Here is a 17,103-nt window from a genome sequence, read left to right as displayed (position 1 = left end):
TGGTTCGCACAAGAATTTTTAATGAACGCTTCTGGTTTCAAGGGGCAGGGGGCTGATGGAGGCTACAAGCCAAGAAACTGGATGCAGAGTTTAGAACATAAAACAAAAATAAATTCTATTTCATTCAAGCTTGTAGTTTCAAGTAGGAAGCGAGCATGGCTGCATGCAAGAAAACTGACCGTTCAAATGGCAAGTTGAGCTCCATTCTCACAAATAAAAATGGCTGCCTTGGCCCTCTTTGCTGGTGTTTGAATTTTGTTTGCTCATTCTGCATTTGTAGTGCAAACGAAACAATGAATGTCCTTTCAAAACTTCCTAGGGTGAGTTGCCGACATTTTCATTTACTGCAAGGTCAAAATCTCTTTCATTTGCAAAAAGTGATGCCTTTGCACTAAAATGTTTTATTTATATTTATTTATATTCATAATATAATTACAATAAAATTACCACTGAAAAATTTGCAACCATAATTTAAAACATACAGGAAGTTTTACTCTGAAGCTTCTTGTGAAGTGCTAGTCTCAACAAGACAAAAGGCAATTTATAGAAGAATTGCACAGACATTCTCATTTTGTGGATAAAATACTCATCCATGTTATGACCAGTAAAAAGTTCTTCAGTCTACATATTCTGTAGTACGAAGCAGAAGTGGGTCTTTTCTCTTAGAGGAAACATCACTCTAATAGTTGTGAAAGTCATGTAAAAAATATGCTGCTCGAATCAAGGAGATTCCCATAGGCTCTTTGCAACTGTGGCATGAACACTGAACACCCTTTGAAGACTGTTTCTTTAGATCTTGAGGCTGATGAATGGGGGAAAAAATAGCAGGGAGAAAACAGCTCAGTAGCTTTTGGAACCTGTGATGGTAAAAGGAAATAGGTCTTCTTCCTGCTGCCTTTCTCATTAAGAACTGAAAAGGAAAAGGTTCGACGTCGTCCCCTTGCGCAGAATGTGTCATGGGTTGCCCTTAGCAACTCTTCTCCCTTTATTCACATTCCAATTACGGAAGAGAATAGGCTCTGAATGCTCGATATTTTCAGCCACCAATGGATGAGCGTATCTGGCATATTAGGCAAGCTGGCTCTCCCACAGGCTGTAATGAGCCAATCTGAAGTAGTAATGAAGGGTACAGCAAAAAGGAAAGGAAAGGAACAATGCGTTTGAGATGCTTTCTGAAGAGCGGGTAGATGGCAGGCGGTGTACTGAACTGGTTCACGGTGAAATCTTGAGAGAGAAATATCCCAGCCCGCAGAAACATGTGCCTGCATTTCCGCTTGCGGTGTTGGCGTAATAATGCCATTGCCACATCCTCCAAGCTAGCCATGTGGGTTTTCCTGCGGCAAGCGTGGCAGTTCGGTAAAGGGGAGCAGTTGCAGCCTAGCAAATACGATCCTGTTAGAAGCTGGCTCCAGGCTCCATAGAATCATAGAACTGGTTGGGCCCCTGCCCCTGTGCCATTGCAGGCCACCCCAGCTCTCCTGCAGTGTTGTTCCACGCCTTTATCCAATAAGAACCCAATTTCTGTGAATGGGTGTAGGGCTTTAAAGATCAGTGCCAACACTTGGAATTGTGCTCGAAAATGTACTGGGAGCCAGTGAAGATCCTTTAGGACTGGTGTTATACAGTGGTACCTCGGGTTACAGATGCTTCAGGTTACAGACTCCACTAACCCAGAAATAGTACCTCGGGTTAAGAACTTTGCTTCAGGATGAGAACAGAAATCGTGCTCCAGCGGCTCAGCAGCAGCAGGAGGCCCCATTAGCTAAAGTGGTGCTTCGGGTTAAGAACAGTTTCAGGTTAAGAATGGACCTCTGGAACGAATTAAGTTCTTAACCCGAGGTACCACTGTCTTGTCCTGGCGGCCCCCCAATACATAAAATGCCACGGTACACACAAACCCATGTAAAATCGGGATGAACGCTCAATATTCAGAAGATTTGAATCTCCTGGGTCCTGAATATTCCAGGCAATTCCTGGCTTGTTCCTAACAGTGATGCAGAGGATGCTTTCTGGACCCAGGGCCTTCAGGGGTCTGTTTAAAATGCTGACCCACATCTCTGTTTTTGCCCTCTAGAGCTTATAATTAAAAAGCCAACGCAGCGCCCTAAGCTAAGAGCCACGACTAGAGCTCCAACCAGGAGCAGAGCAACTGCAGCACCTCCTCGAGCGACAACTCCAGATTGGCTGGAGCAACTCTTGACCCTCATGAGAAACCAGAACAGAGTGCAGATGACGACGGCAGCACCGAGAACAAGAGCCCCAAAGCCCAGGAAGGGAGGAAGGGCCGGTGGAAGAAGAGGCCAGAGGAGGAGGAAGAAGCCCACCAGTGCTCCCCTGGAGCCACGGAATGGTGCAGTCCGGGTAATGGACGGCAACGCGAAGGGGAAAGATCGGGGAAGGGTTGAGATTTTTATCAATGGAGAATGGGGCACCGTGTGCGACGACTTGTGGAACTCGAAGGCAGCCGCGGTCGTGTGCCGCCAGTTGGGCTTTGCCTTTGTGATCAGGGCAACCAAGAAAGCGGCATTCGGGGAGGGGCACTCGCTTCCCATTCTCCTTGATGACGTCCAGTGCACAGGGCGTGAGAAGACGCTCCTGGAATGCTCCCACGCAAACATTGGGAGGCACAATTGCTCCCACAAGGAAGACGCAGGAGTCATATGTAGTCACGAAGACGTTTTCGAGACTGAACAGTAGGGAGAGTGGGATCACAGGATGGTACCAAGTCTTGTTGTGTCAAATAAACAAGCAAACCCACACCATTAATGAGTAATTAACACACCTTGGTTTAGAAATCCTAATGGCTAGATCCAGACTTACGGCCCCATCCACACTAGATGTTTAAATCAGTGTTGTAGCACTTTGAACCATCGTGGCTTCCTGCATAGATTCGTGGGGACTGAGTGCTGCTAGGAGACCTCTGTTCCTTACAGAGAGCTGCATTTCCCAGAATTCTCTGGGAACAGGGATTGCTCTGCCCCCCCCCCTAAAAAAAGCTCAACAATTTTGGCTGCTTCTCCCTAACAAATATTTGATACCATATCCCTATCTCTTTCAGACTAGTGTTTATCATGGGGTGGGTGTTTCTAAGGCATGCAAGCTTTTCCCTGCACTATGTCATTGGCCTCAAAATGCCAGTCCACCTTTCCTCTGCATTCAGTCTGGATTACCCTTTTGGTGAAAAATATGATAAATTCATATTTATGCGGGTGGCGCTGTGGGTTAAACCACAGAGCCTAGGACTTGCCAATCAGAAGGTTGGCGGTTTGAATCCCCGCGACGGGGTGAGCTCCCGTTGCTCGGTCCCTGCTCCTGCCAACCTAGCAGTTCGAAAGCACGTCAAAGTGCAAGTTGATAAATAGGTACCGCTCCGGCGGGAAGGTAAACGGCGTTTCCGTGCGCCGCTCTGGTTCGCCAGAAGCGGCTTAGTCATGCTGCCCACATGACCCGGAAGCTGTACGCCGGCTCCCTTGGCCAATAAAGCGAGATGAGCGCTGCAACCCCAGAGTCGGTCATGACTGGACCTAATGGTCAGGGGCCCCTTTACCTTTATGATAAATTCGGGGTGGGGGGGTGAGACTGATGCCAGAAAACTGTTTGCACTACCTGAACCACATGTTTACAGTATTAAGCCCCCATCTGGAAGCAGTTCTGTCTGACTTCACCTAACAGAGCATCATATTCCCCAGCTATCAGTTTCCATTCACTCTCCACTTACACTTCCATAGAGTAGACTCATTGAAGTCAATGAGATTTAAGTTAGGCATCACCCATTGATTTCAACCGCTTAATCATGAATAAAGTCTGGATCTAGCCAATTATTTGTGTATACCAGATGTACAAAAGCAGTACATCAGTCTCTAAACTGACCACATCTGTGGTCAGTGAAAGCTTGCCATTTTACAAATGGAAGTAATATATAACTAGCCAGCATTCGTTTCTGTTTTTTTTTTTTTTTTTTTAAAGGTTTCCATTGTAAATAAGAGAACGATTGTGTTGGAAAGCTGGATTAAAAATAAGATCACGTGGCAAACATCTCATGGTGATTTAATATTATTCTTTGATGTAAGGATTTATATTCTGTGGTCCACGTTTTACAAAGAAATAACTGAAACATCATGGAGAATATCCCACCCAAGCTCAGAAATTCTTAAGTGCTTGAAAGATGCATGACTGTTAATGTGGATCCAAGGTCTTATAACCCAAGGTAACTGATGGGAAACATTATAAACAGCAGGGTGTGGGTTAAACCACAGAGCCTAGGGCCTGTTGATCAGAAGGTCGGCGGTTCGAATCCCCACAACGGGGTGAGCTCCCATTGCTCAGTCCCTGCTCCTGCCAACCTAGCAGTTCGAAAGCACATCAAAGTGCAAGTAGATGAATAGGTAAGGTAATAAATGGGAAGGTAAAGGGCGTTTCCGTGCGCTGCTCTGGTTCAACAGAAGCAGCTTAGTCATGCTGGCCACATGACCCGGAAGCTGTACGCCGGCTCCCTCGGCCAATAAAGCAAGATGAGCGCCGCAACCCCAGAGTCGTCCATGACTGGACCTAATGATCAGGGGTCCCTTTACCTTTAGCTAATATGCAAGAAGCCATAGCATTGCTTGTGATGAACAGTTAACACTTCACCAGCTCATGTTTCCAGGTAGCTGGTATGCAGAAAATTGTATTCCTCTGTGTTTTTGTTTTCCTCCCTCAAAATTGTAATTCAGAAAATCTGGAGATGGTCTTTTAATATTTACAATTGTCGCTTATTTTTAAAAAAGGTGTGTGTCTGTTTAATTCTTATTATTGGCCTTTGAAACATTGTCTACGCAATTTAAAGATTATCTCGACAGCTATGAGAAACTTTTCATATAAATGAAAGGTGGGACTTGTCAGTGGCGGAGAAAACAATGTCCGATACACACTTACCTGAGAATAATGCCCACTGAGGTGAGTGGGGCTTACCTCTTAAGTAGACCTGCATAGCAGGAGTTAGGGATCTTTTGGGACCACCCACCTGTCAGTCATCTGACAATGATGTGATGGGGTGATTGACAAGTGGGTTCCACCACCCCACTGCCAAAGGTTGGCCTGTACTGGTGAGGGGAGATGGTGATCAAGCAAGATGGAGGTCCCTATTACTTCTGCTTTCTGCAGGGACTGGCTGCACAAGCAGCTAATCTGGCTACCTGACCATCTCTCCCTCAGGTAGATCTGTTATGGGGAAAATGTGTGGTTTGGGGGAAACAGCCTCACAAGAAAAATTGGGGAGGCCTAGAGCACCAAATTTGGCCCATGGACCAGACAGGATTGCAACAGCATGCAATGTGACAACAGTTTTAATCATGCCTACTCCAAAGTGACTGCTATTGAAGGTGCTTCCATGTAAAAGAAATGGCAATCGCAGCACCAATAACTGGTGTTTATTGCATTTGCTGTGGCCAATACTTTGGCCACCTCACGAGAAGAGAAGACTCCCTGGAAAAGACCCTGATGTTGGGAAAGATGGAGGGCATAAGGAGAAGGGGACGACAGAGGACGAGATGGTTGGACAGTGTTCTTGAAGCTACAAACATGAGTCTGACCAAACTGCGGGAGGCAGTGGAAGACAGGAGTGCCTGGCATGCTCTGGTCCATGGGGTCACGAAGAATCGGACACGACTAAACGATTAAACAACAACAACATTGCATTTGCTGAGCAGTGTTTGTACGTAATCATAGCCAGGGTCCCAGATTTAGGTTTGATGAAGCCCTAAGCTACTGAAGGTAATGGGGCCCTTTATATGTCTTGCTGTCCTTTGTCAACAACAAATGTCGCTGAATAGATGCTATATATGGTAATTTATGGACCTAATAGGTATCTAAAGCCATTTGCACATAACAAATAGGAGCCCACAAAAAACTGTTGCTATATGTAGGTTTTATTTTGTTTTTTTTATCTTATATTTTGGAAATGTACATCCAGTTTTCCCCCCTTTACATTTTTTTTGGGAGCCCCAAGAGAGTGGGGCCCTAAACTATAGCTTGTTTAGCTTATATGTAAATCCGGCACTGATCATAGCCACACATATCTTATTGGCTCAGTGCTGTTTAGCAAGTTGCTTGGCAGGCTTCCAGGTGTGCTGCTCTCTTTATATATACCTGACTTCGCAAGTAATGCAACACCTTGATTCATAGGGGTGTCTACTGCAGCAGAACAGTCGTGCCCTCACCGTGCAAGAAACCATCTGGATGTGTTCTCTTCTCCTTTCAGCTTTTGCATCCCCCAATTCCAGCAACCTGTTAATAAGATAAAAACCTGTTTGAGCCCATCACATTCTGGTTGTGTAGGAACCCTTATTTTAGAAGTTGGTGCTTTTTAAATTGAGTGATGTAGCAGCAGTGGCACTGTGAGGCCTGGGAGCCCCTTGGCACGGGGGAGCTGGGCTGGGACAGTAATCAGATCTGGGGCAGCCTGACTTTCCCCCTTGTAAACCTGAATCCGTGCATCCCAAACACATTCAGTCTTTCATCCGATCATTTTTATTGCGCTGTTAACTAGAAAACTGAAACACCACGAGTCGCAGGGAAGTAGGTAAAGAACCCACGAGACATGACTCAATCTGAGAAAACCGTCAGGAAATCCAGACCAAGGACTGTCAAGGCCAGTATGTTTTTAATGCATCATGCAGAGGAAGGAAACCAGGACATCAAAACATCGAGTCAAGGCCAGGTTGGCCTAAAGCTTCACATTTCCCGAATTGTATAGACCCAGAAGTAAGATGATTAAAGGTAATGATGTTTGCGCCATTTTCTGCTGTGTTGAATGTTGGGAGAAGCAAAAAAAAAAAAAAAAAAGCTTTATGCAAGGATCAAAATATTTTCCTTTCCTTTTCCAGGGTTTGTAGAATTCCCCTCCTAATACGCAGTGTCTGAAAGGATTGTTTCCCCTGTGTCGCAAAACGATGGCTCCCCTTCAGCTATGATTCAGGTGGACACTTCCTTTGCAGTGCAATTCTATGCATTTCTACTCAGAAGCAAGTTGCACTGCACTCAAGAGAACCTTTTTTGTCCTCTGTGTATTTAGTATTGCAATCTTAAGACTGTGCACACACATAATTGAAACAAATCCTTGCACTAATTAGTAACAGAAAGGTTCTTTTCTGAACCTTTTCCCAACTCAACAATATTCTTTTCGAGGTGGGGGTGGACCAGAACATGACCTTCCCTTTCTGAAAGAAGCTCCGAGGCAATATGTATCTAAATGCCTCCAGATCAGAAGCCCTCCGTGAGGAAGGAGCAGCCTCTGGCTTGAGGGGAGACATTAATTTTCCCTCAGAACCTGAACACCATTCGTTGGTCTGGAGCAATGGGAAAGGGACACATTTGGAAAGACAGCTCTCCTGTGCCCCATTTCTGTGTCGGAACCTGCATTCGACCGAGCTCCTCTGGAATCGCCTCCCACGTGATTAACAACCTGAGCCTCTGATAAGGCTCCAGGCACATTCCCCATTATGCAGAGTTTCAAAGCAGCATGCGAAAGGATGAGATAGTATGAGCTACATGGCTAAAGGGTTTTATTACTAAGCTACGCAGACAGAAAAGAAATACATCCTCTCTCTGTGAAAGCAGAGAGCAACTGAACACAAAGGAACAGGAAACCAGTAAACATTACATCTGTCGCCCGTGAGACTTCAACAGTCTGGAATGTGTGGAGCGCAAAACAGAGTCTTGTGACTCCAAAGCACTGCACAGTGGCAAACAGAAACTAACATCCTGCTCATACATTATGGGCTGGCTGGAAGCAGGCAAGTGGTGGGAGGCACAAGCTGGTGAACTCCCAAAGAAAGATGGCTCAGAGCCCAGGGAATGGTGGTGGGACAACGATGAGTGGTCAGAGGGAGCAGACCGGGAGAAGGTGATGTCACAATGTGAAGAGGCAACAGGGTTTAGTGAGCAGGAAGAGGCTGGGGCAGAGAGCAGCCCAGAATCGCAGGCAGAAGTGGAAGATGAGGAGGGAGGCCAAGAGGCAGAGTTGCTGAAGAAGCCAGGGAGTCTCCCCCTCCTGCTGCAAGCAGCCTCCCTCTCCCCAGGTCTTCCAGAATCGAAAGAGGTATGAAGAGGGCCAAGCAGAGACAGGCAAGATGACACAGTCTCAGGTTGCTTGAGAAGGAAGCTGTGCAAATTATAGCTGACTTGCTTCTGGCACCCACTCCTTAATGACCTCAATAATGTATTTTAAAGATCAGAGAAAGCATCATCTCCCTCACCCCTCCTGTAAAATTCTACTAGCCTTTGCCTCACAGATAACCAGCACAGTGCCTGTCAGATTTTACTGGTCAACAACTCCTTGACCGCTGGCTATGGGAACTGGAGTGCAGCAACATTTGGCGAGTTCTAGGTTGGCTACCCCTGATTTGGTTTTATAACTACAGTGGTACCTCAGGTTACAAACGCTTCAGGTTACAGACTCCACTAACCCAGAAATAGTATCTCGGGTTAAGAACTTTGCTTCAGGATGAGAACAGAAATCGTGTGGTGGTGGCAGCGGGAGGCCCTATTAGCTAAAGTGGTACCTCAGGTTAAGAACAGTTTCAGGTTAAGAACAGACCTCCAGAACGAATTAAGTTCTTAACCCGAGGTACCACTGTAATGAGTGTGTTCCTGTATTTATTTATTTATTAGTGAGAAGTTTCCGCTCACCAAATATGTGAAAAGTATTGTTAACATCTGCCCAAACCCCACCTTCCTTCTCAAAGCATCTTTCCTCCAGGGTTCCTATATCAACATTTTCACTGAAACTATGAGATACTTTCATGTTGCTTTGAGACCCTAAAAAAAAGAAATCCAGACAACCACTAGATGGCAAACCAGTATTACTGTGCTTAATGTCAGCCAAGCAATTCTGGAAACCTGTTGCTGCAAAAACTAACCAAGTTTCCTGCATAATATTAAAGGCTCAGGTCACAGGCAATACCATGCATTTAGGGTGTACAGCTTCCCCCAAAGAATCCTGGGAATTGTAGTTTGTTAAGAATGCCAGGATCTGTAGTTTTGTGAGAAATAAACTATAGTCCCTGGGATTCTTTGGGAGAAGCCATGTGTTTTAAAGGTATGGTGTAGTGAGAGGAGGCAGTAAGAGATTTTACTTTCTTGGGCTCCATGATCACTGCAGATGGTGACAGCAGTCATGAAATTAAAAGACGCCTGCTTCTTGGGAGAAAAGCAATGACAAACCTAGACAGCATCTTAAAAAGCAGAGACATCACCTTGCCAACAAAGGTCCGTATAGTTAACGCTATGGTTTTCCCAGTAGTGATGTATGGAAGTGAGAGCTGGACCATAAAGAAGGCTGATTACTGAAAAATGGATGCTTTTGAATGATGGTGCTGGAGGAGACTCTTGAGAGTCCCATGGACTGCAAGAAGATCAAACCTATCCATTCTTAAGGAAATCAGCCCTGAGTGCTCACTGGAAGGACAGATCGTGAAGCTGAGGCTCCAATACTTTAGCCACCTCACGAGAAGAGAAGACTCCCTGGAAAAGACCCTGTTGTTGGGGAAAATTGAGGGCACAAGGAGAAGGGGAAGACAGAGGACGAGATGGTTGGACACAACTAAATGACTAAACAACAACAAAGTATTTGTGACCTAACATTAGACTACCAAAAAAGTTTCATGTTTAAAGTTTTTCACACATTTCACATTTTGAAAGGATATGTTGTTTTTCTGAGTAGGAAGTTCTTTGGGCAAAAGTCTCTGGATCAAGCCCAGTATATTGAGTGCTTTCTCAGCTTATATCAGTATTTTTCTCCATTTCATATAATTTCTACTACTTATTGAATCTCCTTTCAGTTTCCCTTCTTTTAAATCCACCACTTCTTTCAGATCCATTTTTTAATCTTTATTCTTTTCAGCTCCACTTCCTTAGTCTCACTCTTTCCTCAACTCAAATTCCACTGCTTATTTCTTTTCAACATTTGCATGTCAGTTCTTTCAAATCAACTTGCGCAATCTGTTTTCACTGCATTTCCGTGGCTGCCGTTCTCTTGCAAACCTAACTTTGAATCTCCAGTTCCTTTTTGTAACATTTACGCAATCGCCAAAACCAAATTACACCATCTCTTGCTCTCTGCACTCCTCTTGAAGCATTGAACCCTTTTCAAACCTTTTGAATACAATTTGTTAAAAACCTTGCAAAGTTCTTTAATTATGCTTCCACAGATTCTACATCTTTCGAACCCAGTGCTATCTTTTTTAGTCCGTTTAAATCTGCTAAGCCCAAAAATCAATGTACACAGCCTCATTTAGACTTTTATTATACTAAGAATCATTTATTATACTAAGTTCATTATACAATTCAATGCAACCCACGTTGCTTCTGAACTGAATGAGTGACTCGGTTCAAATATTTGGGGTTCTTCCACACTTCTTATCGTCCTGCTGCTTCTCTCTGGCCCTTGGAGAAAACCACCCTTTAAAACTCCATTACAGCAAACAGCAATTCAAATCATAAAATCATACAGTTGGTAGGGACCACGAGGGTCATCTAGTCCAACCCCTGCAGTGTAGGAATATTTTGTCCAACATGGGGTTCAAACCCACAACCCTGATATTCAGAGTCTTGTGTTCTACTGCCTGAGCTATCCCAGCTCAGCTCAGATTCCCCCCCCCCCCCCGATTGCCATTTGTTCCAATCTATCACTAAAGAGTGGGTTTTTTCCCCTTGCAAAGGAATGGGAGCAAGGAGGAAATTTCTTGGACCTTTGTCTAGAAAGCATGGATGAAACAGAAAACCACTCCGTTCCATGCTTTCTAAGCACGGAGTGAATGAATCTTTATTTGCATCAGCCACCGGCCATAGCAGTAAAACAACAATAAAATATATAAAGAATAAAGATTAAAAAGTCAATTATATAAAATACATCTTAGTGTTTTGAATCAACAGTCAAATAGTGGATCTTATTCTAATTGCCCCGGCTGAAAACCTTGCAGCCTTTGCTGTCACCTGCTCATCTTGATCTGCCAAGAGAAAGGACACTGTGGCGTAGTTGGGCAACCCGGAATGGACAATGAAAGAGGGGCAATAACCTCATTCCTCAAGTCTTTTTAGTGCAAGCCAGAAGGGCATGCGCCACCGATTCGGTACTGCCATCTCCCACAGGGACATAAGCGTTTTTCATGTGGGACTTGTTGGAATCGTCCCTCAAGTACAACCGAAGGCAGTATATTTAATCTTGCAAGGGTAAAAGCACGTCTATATTTTAGAATTGCGTTGAAGAAGCATGGCCGAGCCCTCAGCTGTCCATCTGGGAATAGGAAGTAGTGCCAAGAGATTGCAGGACAGTGGTATTTTATTGGAAGCAAAGTAGAACAAGATATAATAAATAATAATAATAATAATAATAATAATTTATTTATATCCCGCCCTCCCCAACCGAAGCCGGGCTCTGAGCAGCTAACAACAGTAAAAGTAACACAGTTTACATAAAATCACAATCAATTAATTAAAATACATTCTAAAATCGATTCATTCTAAAATCAATTCAGAATCAAATTAATGGCAACCATTGGGCTAGAGTTCTATGAGGATTACCAAAGGAGGGGGTCAGACTGTGCCTTGGCCAAAGGCCTGGTGGAACAGCTCTGTCTTGCAGGCCCTGCGGAAAGATGTCAGGTCCTGCAGGGCCCTAGTCTCTTGTGACAGTGTTCCACCAGATCGGGGCCACAGCTGAAAAAGCCCTGGCTCTGGTTGAGGCCAGCCTGACCTCCCTGTGGCCCAGGACCTCCAATATGTTTTTGTTTGAAGACCGTAAGGTCCTCTGTGGGGCATACCAGGAGAGGCAGTCCTGTAGGTACGAGGGTCCTAGGCTGTATAGGCCGTATATATGCAAAACACATTGGCATAATCACACTGGTCCACTGTATGTAGTTGTAGAAACAACTTCTCTCAGTGTTAGGGAGACTCACAGGCTGCAAGGAAAGTTTCCAGACTTTTTTTAGTGCATTGGTGGCTAGCATGAGCTCCTCCAGATGTTGTTGTGAACTCCAACTACTATCAGCCCCGGCTGCCATGGCCAGTAGGCAGGGATGATGGGAGCCTGAAGTCCAACAAGAATCAGGAGAGCCAAAGGGTGTCCACCCCTGATTTAATGGGAAAGGACTAGTCCGCCAGTGGCTTGGTCTCACTGCTTGTTCCCTTTTCTCAGATGGGAAACAGATGGATATTGTAAAACCTGGTTACAGCGTCCCATTTAACAAACCAGAATCACCCAATCATGTGGATGGGGGTTGGTTAACCGATTAAATTTTGCATAGGAGAAAAAACGGAGGAAATGAAACGCTTGCGCCATCTGTGCAATGCTCCATCTGTGCAAGCATTTCAGCTTGGCACATGGAGTACTCCTTCCTATTCTTGGGGTTCGCCCCAAGCAGCTGCAGAACCAATTTGGGGGCACCCATTTCTTAAGTGCAAGTGCTTGTGAAGGGCTTCTCCTGATGGAGCTTGTTAGGGGAATCCATGTTGAGAATTCCATTCCTCCCGAGATGCAGGTATGTGTGTGGGATTGTTATATGTCACATGTCTGTTTACATTCCAGCACTGATTTTGGGAGTCTTGTGAGAGGAAATTGAGATACGCTGTTTCCGCTCTGTATTGCTTTTGCTTTTGCAGTTCTCTCTCCAAGGAAGAAGGGATGCGGGTGGCGCTGTGGGTTAAACCACAGAGCCTAGGACTTGCTGATCAGAAGGTCAGCGGTTCGAATCCCCGTGACGGGGTGAGCTCCCGTTGCTCGGTCCCTGCTCCTGCCAACCTAGCAGTTCGAAAGCACCTCAAAGTGCAAATAGATAAATAGGTACCGCTGTGGCGGGAAGGTAAACGGTGTTTCCGTGCGCTGCTCTGGTTCGCCAGAAGCGGCTTAGTCATCCTGGCCACATGACCCGGAAGCTGTACGCCGGCTCCCACGCCCAATAAAGCGAGATAAGCGCCGCAACCCCAGAGTCGGTCACGACTGGACCTAATGGTCAGGGGTCCCTTTACCTTTACCTCCAAGGAAGAGACAGAGAGGCCATGTTTTCTTTGTTCTGTTACGATTGATTTAATTTGCAATACAGTAGGCTTAGATGTTACTCCTCACGGCTGAGGAGTTTTGAACTCTGCTCATTGTGTGCTCATGTCTCTGGATATGGGCCACATCAGCGTGACAGGAGACTGGAGTGTAGAATCGCAGGCAACGCTGCCTTGCGGGGAGGCACCAGGCCTCGGAGTTATCACGCAACAATCCCACCCCTAGTCCTACAGGAAAAGAAGTATGCATTCTTTGTTTTTGTATGATAACACACTAGTGCCAACCTCTCAGAAGCATTCCTCGTTTTCACACAGGAGCGAATACCTCTAAAGTTGCCACCTTCTGCTTTTCACACAGTTGCTAAGCTTTGAAAAGTTTACAGCAGAAGGTGATCTGCGGCCAAAGGAAAACCACCACTACCGATCAACTTAAAAAGTGCTCTCAGCTAATTTTATATGAATACAAAAAAGTGCAAAAATGACTAGGAAGCTGGCTGCAGCTTGTAAAGTGCTCTGCAACAGTTATTGTGGTGTCTTAGATTTTTAGAGATGAGGGGGTCCAAGACGATCATTGGCATCTACAAAGCTTTGTGCTTTTGGCAAGCACCAGATCAACTGATTGGCGGCACTCGCAAAGCCCCACACCTTTGATTTCAAACCATGTGAACCCATGATACTGCTTTACATAAAAGCATCTTGTGAATGACTGGAGGGCAGCCTGACCCACAGGGGTTGGGGGGATGTCAGTTCTCTGTGTATAAAGTGCACTTTTAAACACATTCTAGTAAGTATTTCCTTCCCCGCCCATCTGACGGCGTGGCTTCAGCCGACACACCACACCATCCAATGGCGTCAGTGTTCCTGTGTCCAGAATCTTAAAGCTCTGAGGCGGGACCAGCTGGAATTCAAACCGCTGCAGGAACTTGGCCATCACCACTTTAGCCTCCATCTGTTATAAGCAAAAATGCAAACAAAACCAAAATAGAATAGTGAGCTCAGTGTGTTTAATTTTATTGCATCTTCATCCTGTCTTTCCAAGTGACTCTGTGTGACATTCCTGTGGTCCCTTCACAAGCCCTTCTCCCCAGGTGGTCAATAAGGGAAGCTTACCAGCTAATACTGACTGCCACCACCTACTGAGAGCAGCAAGACTCTCCCCCTGGCTCAAATTAGTGCTCAAATATATCTATATATTCTCTGGACACACGGGGTTAGAGAACACTTGCCTTGAAATCCTCCTGGACCACAATACAGAGAGTTAAACCTGAAATCAGGATGCAACCGGGAGCCCCAATCCAGTACAGTGGTACCTTGGTTCTCAAACGCCTTGGTTCCCAAATGCCAAAAACCCGGAAGTAAGTGTTCTGGTTTTCAAATGTTTTTTGGAAGCCGGATATTGTTTCCGGGGTGCCTGCACCAATCAGAAGCTGCGCCTTGGTTTTTGAACATTTTGGAAGTCAAACAGACTTCCAGAACAGATTAAGTTTGGTACTTTTGTTTTTGAAGCTTTTTTGGTTAATTTGTTTTTGTGACTGTGTGGAACCCAGTTAAGCGAGTGATTGATTGATTGATTGATTGATTGTATGACTGAGGAAATGGATAACAATCCCCCCCCCCCCCCGCATCCAAACAATGACTATCATTGGTGCAGGTAAGGGAAAAAAATAATTTTTATTTATATCATCTACAATACTGTCTTATTTATTTTATAGTTCAGTACATTGATTATTGCTTTCATTTTATGGATCAGTGGTCTCATTAGTAAAATTCATGTTAAATTGCTGTTTTAGGGCTTGTTTTTAAAAGTCTGGAACAGATTAATCCATTTTGCATTACTTTCTATGGGAAAACACACATTGGTTTTGGAATGCTTTGGTTTTGGAATGGACTTCCAGAACAGATTAAGTTTGAGAACCAAGGTACGCTCTGCACTTCTGACAGGTTGGTGGGTACTTGTTGACCGCCTGATGTCATGTGATGCCTAACAATTCAACTTCAGAAAGGAAGGACTAGGAACACGCTCTAAGTACACTCTGAATTCTTTCTTTACAGTGCCAGCTGGATTCCTTGATACCTTATATCTCTTTCCCCATCTGAGATTTTCAGGACTGTCTCTGTTAGTGGTTTCCCATGGGCTCAGATGCACAGCTTGTATCCAGTGTGCAGTCAGTGTTGTGGGCCCAATTCTGTGGCCCTGCATCCTAAGCTGAGATCAGACATGCCTCCTCCTCCTTCTCCTTCTGCACTCAGTGGGTGTTTTAAGCAAGTTGTGCCATGCCGACTTACTGAATGTGTTTTTAACCTGTGATTTTTGTTTTGAACAGTTGTGTTATTTTGATGGATGGATAGTTTTATTGTTGGTAGTGGAAAACCACTTTGTGACCATTTGTGGTGAAAAGCAGTGTACAGTGGTACCTCGGGTTACAAAAACCTCGGGTTACAGACTCCGCTAACCTGGAAGTAGTACCTCGAGTTAAGAACTTTACCTCAGGGTGAGAACAGAATTATGCAGCGGCAGCGCGGTAGCAGCGGGAGGCCCCATTAGCTAAAGTGGTACCTCGGGTTAAGAACGGTTTCAGGTTAAGAATGGACCTCCGGAACTAATTAAGTTCGTAACCAGAGGTACCACTGTATAAATAAGTTGGAAATAAGTTTTTTAAAAATGCATTTGAATTAAAGCTGTGGTTGCAAAGATTACTGAGAAAAATGGAGCTGGAATTTAGTGGAAATTCTACCTGATTCTAAGTGTTTTGGAGAACATGAAGCCATGCCACTATTTCGTGACATTTTTGTTGATCCTAATAAAGGTATTGACCACTTTTTCTTATGGACCAGCATGGCTATTTTTGCTTTTTAAAATGTAAGATGACATTCATCATATCATCTCAACTTGAAAAAGCACTCACTGTTTCTGTGGAATCTTAACCCTTACCATTTCTTGTTCTAATTTAACATTGTATACTTGTTATTGATGGTTTAAACATTAAATACCCCACATCTTTAGCACATAAGTGCTTGCAGGACCTTCTAAAAATAAAAAGCAAACCTAGCATGGTTTGTTCAAATGCGGGGGGGCAATGGTAACTGCACAATTAACACGTCTGATTTGTCTCAGTTATCATTCCCCCAAAATTGCCAACTTTAGGTGTATAATCACCACAAGGTCATCCTTATAACAAAACCTACCAATTCCCAATTACGCGCTAACACAATTTCCCACAAAGTAAGATGTCACTGTATTATTATTATTATTATTATTGCTTCCCACAACTGTAGCGTGTTTAATTAATAATGTATTTTGCAATCCAAATTAAATCAGAGCCTTCCTAGAGCATATTTCAAGAGCTCCTTCAATTTACACAATTTTGTCCTGTACACAGTTTCTTGTTTTAAGAAATCCTTAGATCCCTACATTGCTCACACCCATTTCCCAGTATATTGCTATTTCCTCACTGGTTACACCCTGATTGCACAAATCCCAAACCACAGTGACTACGAAGTTCCTAAACTGAGTACATTGCTCCCAGAGTGCATGCCAGATTGGGGAGACACCTTGCTCTTAAAAACTACATGTGCAAGTCAGCCACCAGCCACTTGTTCAGGGGTTAGATAGAAGGGCTTGATGGGCTGCATTCAGCTCTCGGATCTGAGGTCCCCCATCCAGATGTTAAAACCATAGTTTAGAATGACCAGAATGAGCCTAAGTAAGCCTTGAACTCACATGCTCCCTTCTCTTCTCCATCAGTTTGGAAGCTGATCATTTAGCATTCTGTTTGGAACCCTAAACTGTGGTTGATCTTAACTATGGGTTGTTGAAAGAAGGGGTGCGTGCAGGGAGCCAGGCCCTGTGACCAGGACTGAGGCCTTCCTAAGTTTGTTCTGAAGAGGCAAGGCCTCACAGGTGAGGCCGATTGATAACTCACAGCACCTGGTGACAAGAGCTGGGAAGGGATATAAGGTCAGCATTTCCCTTCAGCTCTTTGCCACAGCAACACGTTCCCTGCCTTGCTGCATTTGATTCCTTGACTCCTTGCTCCTTGGACCCCTGCCTTTGTGACTCCTTGCTTCCTGACC

General features: G+C 44.7%; 2 protein-coding genes across 4 annotated transcripts in view; one reads left to right on the top strand and one right to left on the bottom strand.

Moving 5' to 3' along the window:
• The window catches only part of HHIPL1 (HHIP like 1), a 34,290-nt gene extending 31,524 nt beyond the window's left edge, over window positions 1–2,766 (top strand). Inside the window, exon 9 of the mRNA XM_081020597.1 lies at window positions 2,075–2,766. Coding sequence (XP_080876723.1) covers window positions 2,075–2,697 — 623 coding nt within the window. The 3' untranslated portion in view covers window positions 2,698–2,766. The remainder of the gene's footprint in view (window positions 1–2,074) is intronic.
• Window positions 2,767–5,946: 3,180 nt separating this feature from the next.
• Window positions 5,947–17,103, bottom strand: part of LOC308463975 (cholesterol 24-hydroxylase-like) — a 36,053-nt gene continuing 24,896 nt past the window's right edge. The window contains exon 15 of one of the 3 annotated variants that reach the window (XM_080982931.1): window positions 5,947–6,264. In XM_080982931.1, coding sequence (XP_080839057.1) covers window positions 6,235–6,264 — 30 coding nt within the window. In that variant the 3' untranslated portion in view covers window positions 5,947–6,234. Of the gene's footprint in view, window positions 6,265–10,265; window positions 13,979–17,103 lie in introns of those variants that run through there. The other 2 variants (XM_080982930.1, XM_080982932.1) reach the window with 2 other exon arrangements.

Source organism: Podarcis pityusensis (assembly GCF_964106645.2).
Source record: "Podarcis pityusensis genome assembly, chromosome: 1".
Taxonomy (NCBI): Eukaryota; Metazoa; Chordata; class Lepidosauria; order Squamata; family Lacertidae; genus Podarcis; species Podarcis pityusensis.
This window is presented reverse-complemented; position numbering and strand designations above follow the sequence as displayed.